Source organism: Buceros rhinoceros, unplaced genomic scaffold (genome assembly GCF_000710305.1).
Source record: "Buceros rhinoceros silvestris isolate BGI_N320 unplaced genomic scaffold, ASM71030v1 scaffold41793, whole genome shotgun sequence".
NCBI lineage: Eukaryota > Metazoa > Chordata > Aves > Bucerotiformes > Bucerotidae > Buceros > Buceros rhinoceros.
Window position 1 is genome coordinate 1 of NW_010402581.1, and position 11047 is coordinate 11047.

General features: G+C 47.8%; 1 protein-coding gene across 1 annotated transcript; it reads left to right on the plus strand.

Annotated features, from left to right (window-relative positions):
- Positions 1-4263: 4263 nt before the first annotated feature.
- On the plus strand, positions 4264-7987 carry HN1L (hematological and neurological expressed 1-like). The gene is made up of 4 exons (XM_010132679.1): positions 4264-4412; positions 4908-5050; positions 6967-7012; positions 7736-7987. Exons 1-4 carry the CDS (start codon positions 4346-4348, stop codon positions 7918-7920), a joined length of 441 nt encoding a protein of 146 aa, XP_010130981.1. The 5' UTR covers positions 4264-4345; the 3' UTR covers positions 7921-7987.
- Positions 7988-11047: the final 3060 nt, after the last annotated feature.

Here is an 11047-nt window from a genome sequence, read left to right on the forward strand (position 1 = left end):
ACTCCCAAGAGGCTCCAGCACAGTCGCCTGCGTAAGCAGGTGTTGGCTTGTTTTACTACAACCTTACACGTTGTAGTACGTGGACACGGGCCTCTCTACCAGTCCCTTGGAGCTGGAGCGATTGATCCATCTGCGGGGTCATCATGTGCGCGGAGGAAAGGGGAGGAAGTTTTTTGAAATTGTATAAGGTTGCTTTAAGTTTGCCTTTTATTCCAGTCACTCTAAGCTGTGACCTGGTTTTAAAAGAGTTCTGAGGATGCTCTGCCCTTGGTGTAGTCTCTAAGAAGCTTCTATTCCCATGGTAACTTTGAAATCGTTTTTAACTCCTAAATTGGGTTTCTGGATAGAGTCTGGAATGCAGACTGTCAGAACACTTAGTTAACGGCAAGCCAAGGTGGCCTTGTTAGAGCTTGTTCGCCAGCGTTGTGGCAGAGTGTTTTCGCCGTGGCTGAGAACAAACTACAGCAGAACACGCAGTGGTACAGGTGGAGCTGGTGTGGCAGGCGTGCGTATGGCTGCGCTGCACTGTCGTGCATCGCTGGATTTCACACAGTCTCCAAGATGGTGGCTGTGGACATACGGCCTGTGCCGTCAAAAGCAAAAAGTACTTGGTTTAAGGGTGCTTTCTCCAGAGCTTATTCTATTTGTTCCCTAAACAAAACTTGGTCCAACGATAGTGCAAATTCCTTGCAGCTCTCTGTGTAGAAGTTTGTCTAATTAAAACTGAACCTAATTCAGAATCCTTGCAGCAACCACCAACAATGGAAGTGGGGAAAAAATAACTCTCAACGTGAAAATCTTTGTGAGGAAATTAGAAGCGAGTGTTCTGTGGTTGGAGAACCTCATAGTACAGGGGTGTAGCTGTTAGAAATAAACGATGCTACAAATGTTTTAAAGGAAAGCGTCCACATAATTGTCCAATGAGATATATCTCTAGTGATCAGTTAACGCGTGGAGTGAGCAGTGAACCGTTAGTCTGCTGGACCGAATTAACTGCCTGGTTTTGTTGTTTCACAGCGTGTGTGCAGAGATGAAAGTGTGAAGTGTAGCCACCCTGGAAGTGTGATATGTGTGTTCCCCTTCTCCGTCTCTGGTACCACAGAATGTGGCAGAGCTGACTTCCCAAAGCTTGCTTTGTTCAGGAGCGAGCTGTGTGGTGAGCCAGGAGCTTGTGCTGATGGACAGCAGCAGCACCCCGGTGACTGTCTGTGCTTTAGCGCCGGGTGTTCCACACCTCAGCACCTGCTTTCCGCTGGTTTCACTGTAGCGGTGGTCCCTTACATATAACGCAACTCTCCTGTTTTATCTGCTGGATTAAAACTGCTCAAAAACTAGTAGGACTTCAGTGATTAACTTCCAGGAAGAATTTAATAACAAATAAATATTTATTTATGTAGCCAGTGTCTGAAGTAACGGGTAAGTCTCTTGGCACCTCTTCCATAGGTCAGCTGAAAGGTTTAAGGAGAAAAGGGCTTCAGATTCAAGAACATAGGGGAAAAAAGACCACAAGAACTAATTAAAATTCTTCAAGCCTGCCAGAAGAGAACAAAGCAATTAGTAGAGGCTTTTAAACAGTAGGTAAGGTTCTTAATTTAGCTACTCTAGATGTATTGACAGACTTCTAGTCTTCTGGAGAGGAGGGGGAGAAGAAGCAGATTTGGATCACATAGGAAACAAAGGGGATTTGTTTCATTACTGTTTAAAGAATAAAATAACATCTTCCCTTCCTCCCTGTTGCAGCCACCCCCACCCCACCCCCCCCAAGGAAGGAAGGAAGATCTAATTTATCTGGCTTCAAGACACAAGGATATCTTCTGTAAACTGGCATACTACCAATATAAACTGACTGTCCAGTATAATCTAAAATTAGTATGAAGTGTGTGTTGAATTTCCTTGCGCTCAGTTGAAGCAGCTCACCGTGTTTGTCAAGCTCCACACGCTGTTTTCCTTTGCTAGGTTCACAGGCTGAATATTCTTCCCTGGTTTGGGAGACCTGCACATCTCTCTCTGAGCAGTGTCACACTGAGTGTCATGGGAGCACGAGGAGGTCAGCAGCGCTCTGGGGGCCACACAGCAAGAAAATAGCTTCATGTGCTCCCCTGTTTCAAATCCACCGTGTATGTGGAGTTGGGATGTTCTTTTGAGTCATGCTGGTAGAAAAGGTCACCTGTCCTGCCCTTTCCCTCCAGTGGTGCCTCTGAGTGGCTCACTGTAGCCGCTGGGTTTTCTCGGTATGGATCTTAAATCCAGTGGCAGGAATGAGAAGTAATTTGATTCTTGGGACTGGTTGTTTTTCTTGAACCGAAAGAAACTGAACATAGTTATTTTGTGTTGCCTCCTACACTTGTAGGCCTGTGTTAAGAAAACAGGCTGGAAAATGGGGTGAATCTGTAGCGTAAGAAACTCCATCTGTACAAACTCCGTTCATCTTCCTTGAAATCTCTTCATCAGTGCACCCAAGAGGTTAGTGTGCTCAGAGGTCCAGAAGGGCTCGGTGTGTTAGAAAACAGCTGAAAAGAACGGGTGAAGTCATCAGTCACTGAAATTATACGAGGGATACTGGCAGACCGACTGTTTTATCTGCAGCCCCTTCCCAGACTCTTAAGTTTTGGTGTTGGTGGTGGTTGTTTGGGTTTTTTTTTCCCTTTTCTCTTGCTTCCATCCCCCAAGTTTAAATGTTTAAACAGCCTTGTGTTCTCTGGACCATTGTGAGTGATCAAAATACGGATTTTGCCTATACAGCCTCTGTTTTAATAGCAGGTTTGGTTCTTCTAAGGTATGTGGAAAGCCTGTAGCATAGTTGGATACGTAGTCTGGTGGACTCTAAATTGTAAAAATCCTTCTGCCCAGATACGATCCTACCTGTGTGGTGGACAAGGCAGTTGTCCTGTCTACTGAAGTTACTCCCTCAAGCTAAAAGGGTTCATTAAGACCACAGTTGTATTAAGGGTTAGGATGGGCCAGTAAAGACAGTCTCTGTGAGACGGTTCCATCAATAAAAACTACTCCCAGACTAAAACAGGAACTTTTTTCTTCTTCCTCCCAACAAAAGCAGAACTGCTTTCTGCATTCTGAGAGCTGAAGTGCTGACAAAGGTCACGCTCTGACAGGGCAGCCAAATATCTCTGCTCTGGAGGTGTTGCATCAGAGTAGACCTCGGCTGCGAGCGGCGTGTCCTTGCAGAGCAGACGTGGCTGCCTCTGTCACGGATCTGTGGAGGGATGCGTTGTGCTAACTCACTGACGCCTGAGTCCTGGTCAGGGAGAGTGGGATAAAGGTCCTGCAGTTCATAACTGTTCTCTATGTATAAAAGCAGAGGTTCCTCTAGCTGCCAGATCAGGTGTTCAGAGTAGCAGAGGTATCGTTCGGCCGCTGAGGGTGTGGGTGACTGGTCAGGTAGACAGAGCTGTAAGGAGTAATTCTGATACTTCGGTATTTGTTGTGTTCCCATGCTTTTTCTGTTAATTTCCCAATTAACTCCAGTGATTCTACTCCCAGGCAGTGATTCAGTTCCTTTTCAGGGCAGGACCTGACGCCTGTCGAACAAGGCGTAGGTAGTAACCATGGACTCGGTACCCAAAGCCGAGTGTGACTTTTGATAGGTTTTCCAGCAGTTGGTCCATTTCTGTCGTAGCCTCCGATTTTTGTGAGGATCCGCTTGGTACACCTCAGGTGCAGAGCTTTGGCTGTAACGGGTTTGCATCTTGATGGCTAAAAATTTGGCTTTTGGGTGTTCCCCCTTCCCCTTCTAAACGCTAATCTGTAAGCAATGGTTGAATCCAACACATTTTTTAGTAGTTATGAAACATCTGCTTTTAAATAAAAGTCGACGGGCTTGAATTTAGCAGAGATACAAAGCTGGTGTGTGCAGTGTAGCAGAAAGTCCGATTCTGTAATGGTTACTCTAAAATGCTAACCAGAGTCATACGTCTTCTCTTAATCTCCTGCTGCTTCTGGAACACTGCAGGTAGCTCAGCCTTTTGTTCCTGCAGCACCAACAGGACTGTTCCTAGTCAGAGATACCCCAGTGATCGAGTTCACTGACTAGGAGACTGGCAATACTGGCGCTGACACTGAGAACGTTTTATTAGAACAGCTCTTGGAAAGCAGGTATTTCATGGACGTAGCAGAATTACCTGAAGCAGGTTCAAATTAAAATAGTTATTCACAACATTCAAGGGAGAGCAGGGAGGGGACATCAAATACGTTGGATGCTGTACATGTCAAACAAACCGTCTCTTACTCCTCTCCTCTGCACTGCAGGGTGTTGAAGGCCCCAGGAGGAGGTTCTAGTAATCTCTTCGGGAGCACAGCAGAAGTTTCTGCTTCAAGCAGGCCACACCGGATGGCATCCAACATCTTTGGAGCATCAGAAGAACCACAAAACATTCCAAAAAGAACAAACCCTCCAGGTAAGAGCAGCTCCCTCCTTCAGCACAACAGGGCTCTGAACTGCACCGCAGAATGGGTTTCGTATTCCTGAAGTGGAACACTGTGATCTCTTTGTCTTTTTCTGTTACATTTTCGCAAATTGAGTGAGCTTGAACAATAAATCTATTCAGATTTCTGAAGATATACAATTTTTGGTGATCTACATGTTGACAGACTTTTTAGCACATCACCCAAGTCAAATTCTTTCCAAGTTGAGGACTAGGAAGTGATGAAAGGAAGCTGCCTCTGTTCTAGAGCTGTGTTGTCAGTCAGCTGTGGCAAGCACAGCTGGGAATCTGAGAGCCGCTAGCGAATCCTTCTAACACAGGATTTCAACCAGTATCTTTAGGCAAGCAGAAGTAAGGCTCTAGGTAATAGTGTTCCAGAAGTCTTTGATTTCTTACATCTTTTTAATTTGTTTAATAACAGTGCAGTAAAACTAAGTCATCTAGAAAAAAAATCTAACTGCTTTGCAGGGGGTAAAGAAAGTGGTATTTTTGAGGATTCAAGTTCTGCTCAGCCTCGTCCACGCATGAATCCTCCTGGTGGGAAGACAAGTGACATCTTTGGGTCTCCTGTGTCTGCCAGCATCGTGCGAGCACACCCAAACAAGCCCAAGGTATTTGTACTTCTGCTGCTGCCAAACCAAGGCACCAGCAGCTCCGCGAGCCGTCTGACAGCCCCGGGGGTGCCGCACCTGGGTACTCTTCTGGATGACAGACTCCAGTTATGGGCTGGGTAGCTGCAAGCCAGACAGTTGTTCCCGAAGTCTCCTTTTGATAAGCTTGTTATCTGTGGTATCTCTGATCTTGGCTGCTCCGTAGTTTGCAGTGAAGCTACTAATTAGACTAGGGATGTGTGTTCAAAAAAAAAAAAAAGAGAAAAGAGAATAAAATGCTTCAAAGCCTTTGGTCTTCCTTGTAAGTGAGGGTAGTTGGAGCAGTTGGAGCTCTTGGCACCCAGGCAAGAGGATTTAAGCTCGACTGGGAAAAGATCTCTTTATTCTGCACTTTGGCAGAGGCGATCTTGATGCCAACTCCGGAAAGTTGGTGGACGCCAGTGAGCTACAGTCATAAATCTTCATGTGGCCTGGCTCTGCCCTTCACCTCTTTAAATATTTGTGTCTACATCCAGCATGAAAGCACTTGAGCAGGAGAGGAAGCTTAAGAGAGCAACAGTGAAAAAGCTGCCCCAAAACCAGCATGTGCTCAATCTTGTGCCGTCAGACAAAAGCGAGTGATCATTGTTTGACCGGGATGTGTGAGAGGGGAGGCTGGTCGTTATGGCCAGGTCTGGGTTTGCTGAAGAGGAGGACACATTGCCCGTTACTTTATTTCCCTAGTTAAATCCCTATCTTTGGATTTACAGCCTGCTGCTTTACTCTAGTAGGTGCTGTTAAGTGAGTAGCCACTATGTTTCAACATTTCTGACCTGTCAGCGTGGCAACTAAACATCCCATGAATTGCTGCTTTCCTCGGGTGGGTGCTGTAAAGTGATTAGCCACTATGTTTCAACATTTCTGACCTGTCAGCGTGGCAACTAAACATCCCATGAAACAGCTCACTGTCTTTGTGCTGAAAAAGTAGTAGAAGTCTCATTCAGCTTTTTTTCCCCCTTCTATATGAAGGTGCTGGTAGTGTGCTTTTGCCTGCTTTTATGCAGACTCTGGAGGGGATTTGGGGGGATTTGGGTCATAAGATGGGAGGAGAAAAAAAGAAAGCCTAGGAGCTAGGTTGTGTCAGGAGTAGCACTGTTGGTGTGGGAAAGGGCCTCGTTTTGTTCCTCTGTACCCCTTTATTGGGCTGGTCTTTGATTCTTTTTAGTTACTGTTTTAAAAATGTACCATATTAATTCCTGTGAATTCCTGATTAAATGGCAGACAACGCTTCAGAAATCCCCGTGTCTTCAGAGCACTGGAGATGTGGGACAGACGGGGGTGGAGAGGAGATGGCATATTTGCAAAAATTGCTGCAAGTTGAATTTCATGGGTGGGAAAACACACAAGATTTTCTGAAGTGTCTCTGACTGCTGGAATTGCTGGGGAAGGGGACTGAAAGGGTTTTGTGACTGACCGGGCTCTTTGGGTGGCTGCGGACACTCACTGAGGACAGGAGTTGCTGAATGCGAACCGGGACGCTCGAGGGGGGCTCACGTTGTAGTTGCGAACAGCAGCTTCTCCTGGGTGGGGGTGGCTGCTTGCCAGGCCGCCAGTTCCAGACCTTTGGGCTGGACTGTTTACCTTAGGTAAAGATTTATGCCTCAGAGGAGCTAACGGAACGTCTTCTGCTATGTTTCGATGAATTGTCTGAGACATGTACCTTGACATAAAGCAGGAGTTATCTCCTCCCAGTGCTGTGGGGATTCGGTAGCAGAGGAGGGGATGAAGGGCTGCACACAGCGTTTGTGCTGTTGGCTTTTACCACGATAAATATATAAACTTAGGTCAGAAACAACCCAAAACTTTCTGAGGCTTTTGTGACAGAGTTACCGTCTGAGAACAATAATAGACTAAGATAGCCTTTGGTTTCTTTGCAGGATCACATTGTCTTGAAAGAAGATGAAACACCAAAGAAGCTGGAAGGTCAGCAAGAGAAATTCCTTCCCTTGTTCTCTGAGAAGATGAGCTCTGAGGAACAGTTTCTTGTACTTCCTCTCGAAAAACTAAGACTAAGGCTGGTGTTTAGGATAATATAACTGAGAAGTTTTCCTTCTGTTAGTCAGAAATTTAATCACTTGTCTCAGGGAAATGGTTCTTGTCCTCTCACTGAGGAGCACGCCCCAAGTGTACGTCTGGATGCTGGGGGCGGGGGTGTGTATATACTGTGTAGGATACCACGTGTGTGGGTAGAGGTGTACGTGGAATCTGTACACGGAAAACCATCCCATCAGATTGCTTCTTCCTCCCTCGCCAGCCCCTTCCAGGGGGTAACCTCGGCCTTCTGTAGCTGTAAGTAAAGAGCCGACTGACAAAAAGGACTGTTAACGACTGACAGGAACACTGTTGTCAGGCTCATTACGTTACATCTCTTAATTGCCTGAAGCTAGCAGAACAATACTGAGGGTGTACTGCTCAGCCTGCCTGTCCTCCTTGGGCAGACTGCTGAAGGAAGAGAGGAATCGTGGCAAAAAGTGATGTTCTTCCTCAGCACCTGTTTTCTTCAGGGAAAATGAACAGATAGAGAGAAACCTAGTGTGCTGTGGATGAAAGACACGGGGAGTAATACAGCCTGCAGAAGAGGAGGCACTTTGTGTGCTACAGAATAGCAAGCTGATCGAATATCTAATCCCTTTTCTTTTTATTCAGCTACAGAAAACATCAAACCACAGATGGAAGATGGGGGCGAGAAAAAGAATGTGGGAAAAGAGGAGCGATGCAAGGAGCCGGAACCCAAGATAGACAATCATGAGCCCCGCCTAGGGCCAAGGCCACGCTCACACAACAAAGTCCTCAATCCGCCGGGGGGGAAGTCCAGTATCGCGTTCTATTAGGGGCATCGTTCACGTTCACTAACGCAGTCTGCACAGCAACTCCTGTCTGTGGTTGCGAGGTCAGTTTAGACTATTGCTTGTCGATAGATTTGTAGGCAGATGGATGAGGATTATGCTTAAGCGTGTAGGAAGGATGACCTGGTGATCTGAGGAGGGAGGGCTGGGGAGGGAAGATGTGTTGACCTGCCTGGGTGGGTGACAGAGGGGGACATTAGTGTAGTTTTGTGACAAACCAGTGCTGCTTTGTGGTGAGTCTGTCGGACAGTGCGAGGTTCTTCACTAGCCCGTGGCTCAGGACACTTCTGTGAAGTTGGGCTTATCCTCACAGCCAACATGTGAAGCGTGGTGCGTGGGTGGGGCCCCGGGGGTCCCACGGAGGCACAGCCTGCAGGCTCGGCCTTCCTCTGGGCAACAGGATGTAGCTGAGTCCCCTTGGTCACTGAACAGATACTGCTGCCGTGGGCTTGAGTGTCTCCAGTCTTCGGTTCTCGTTCTCCTTTCTTGCTTTGCAGCACGTGATTGCTGATACGAGGACAAAACGTGCTGAGAGTTTCTTTTATACTGATAAACCATCATGTTTTAATAAATACTGTGGTCTTCCCCTCCCCAGAGCGTTCAGGCCTTTCAGATGCCTTCGGTAGCATGCCCGTGACTAGGACGGGCTCTTGACGAGCGATGCCAGGCCAACATGCTGCTCATGTAGGTGCTTCTGGAAGACTGTTATTTAAAATCTTCCTGGTCAAGTGCTCACACACTGACTGGTAAAGATGTGGGTGCAAACAGTAACTTCATGGTGCTCTCTGAACAGAATCAACTTAAAATGTACAAATGTACAGTTACTGTGGAGAAGACCCAGAGGTGTCCAGCCCACTAGCTTTGACCCCACCTGCACAGAAATGCCTTCGCTCCTGCAGAGGTTTGACCCTGTACCCTGCAGACCCCAGCACTGTTCTGCTGGCTTCACCATGGCCGGTTTTTTGTTTGATTGTCTGTGCCGACTCTGTTAGTGAATATTCGTGTCTTTGGTCAGCTTTACGTTTGCCTTTGACTGCCTCAGATTTTTGTTGGTAATGTTGAGAACTACGTGGACTCCCCGAGCCGTGCTGTAGGCTACCCTGGTTGGAGAAACGACGACTTTAGCAATACAAACCTCCTGGCTGTGCTGGCTGTCTTAAATCACGGTTGGAAGATGTGCATGTTTTGCACAGATGTTTGTTGGGGAGGGCAGCTCCCACCACGTGATCTCTGAAAGGACTTTCTGGTCCTATCCAGAGCTTTGATACATGAATGTTAACGTTAGGCGCTTACTGTTCAATGTAATTAATGGAGACTTTTTCAATCCAACATACGGAACCAGGAGTTGTTCAGGCGCACCAAAGAGCAAGTGGCCTTACCCGTGTCTATCCGCGCTATTCTAGCGCAGGCTCCCTGGCACCCGCCACTGTTCCAAGGGGACTGTCACTGGGTGATGTCAGAAGCGGTGGGTGGCTGCAGGAAGATGTAGTTGCATTGTCAAACAGTGGCGTATGTGGGCAGCACTAAGGGAGAAGCAGCCACGGCAGTTAGGGATTTCCATGCCTTTGTACCTTGCAGGTAGCTTTGGGGCTCCTGTTACTTGCTGCCCCAGGAAAACAAGACAGCGATTCTTAACTGAACACCAGAATGGATTTATGTGACTCCAAAACCTGTATTTCAGCAGCCGTTCTGTGAGATTTCTAGAGCTGAGTCTGTGCTGTCCAGCCTCTGGCTCAACTCTCAGATACACCTACCTGCTCCAGTTCCTTGTTCAGCTCTTGGTTTAAGAGGCCACCATGTGGAAGAGCCAACCAGGGGCTGCTTCTGCGCGGGAGGGTCTGGCGTCATCGACGCTGTCTGCAGTTCTGAGCTTACTCTTGGCACCTTCTAGCACCTGCTGTGCATTGGCTACAGTGCCTCTTTTAAACAGCAACTTCCAGCTGGGCCTTAAGTTAGTTAAGCTATGACTGTCTTCTTGCATTTCTTTCTTTGGAATCGAAACCATGTCTTCAACTCATCAAGTAAGATTGGCAAGAGTGTTTCTCTGGGAAATCAAATGGTAAATCATGCAGTTGTCAATAAACCGCTCTATTTTGTTACTTCACGTGTGCTGCACGTCTGCGTTGATAAAGGAGTCGCTAGTCTGGTTTAATGGGGATACACTGGTGGGTTTTGTTAACTGGAATTGGAAAAATTGCACAAATCTCCTTGGGCCCTCTGTGCTGTGACAGCCTGTGCAAGGCTGCTCGTGAGACGGGCACCTCTTCCCCTTGGGGAGGACAGTGTTGGGGTGGGCTGTTCAGGTCAGTGGGCAGCACTCCACTGTGTTCTGTACAGTGCGGGGATGCTGCCAGCTCTTCAGCAACATCGTAAAGAGACTTAAGAGATTTTAAATATTTCTGTCTATTTCAGCAGTAGTGTAGACGGTCCCCTTGAGCAGGGGATGTGCTTCATGTGATGTCTACCCCCAGTCCTGTGTGTGTGGTGAGTGCATAAGCCTCCTCATGTGCCACACTGTCTCGGCCCACAGCGTGGAGGCAACTCCAGCTGCAGAAACTCCAGTTGGGGGTTCCAGTTCACCCAGTCCCTTGCGGGCTGTGGTGCCCTGCAGAGCCCTTCAGCCAGCACTTCTACAGCAGCATCTGTATTTTGCACGGAGAGCTTTGCCACTGACTGTTCAGAACTCTCCCTCAAGCGTGCACAGTGCTGCAGGGAGGATCTGCTTCGCGTGGGACCTCGCCAGTGTCCTTGACAGAGAGCCCGTCAGCACTGAAGGACTGTCCTTCCTTCGAGCTGCCGCCAGCTAGGAACTACCATAGAGTCTCACTTTGCAATTCTCCACATCGCCTCTGTGCTCTGCCCCGGAACTGAAGGCCTGGAGCTTTGACACTCGGGTAGAATGTGATCCGCTTCCCCACCTGGTCCAGTCCCAGGAGTGGAGTGATGGTACTTGTTACAAAAAGCTGAGCTTGGACAGCAGTTCAAGGATGACTTGTGGCTGCTTCGTTCCTTGGTGTCACCATGCCTGTCCAGCTTCTAACAGACAGCCTGGCTGCCATGTGTCCTCCCTCCGGATCCCCTGCAAACCTGATGTAACACCTGTCAGTGCTGA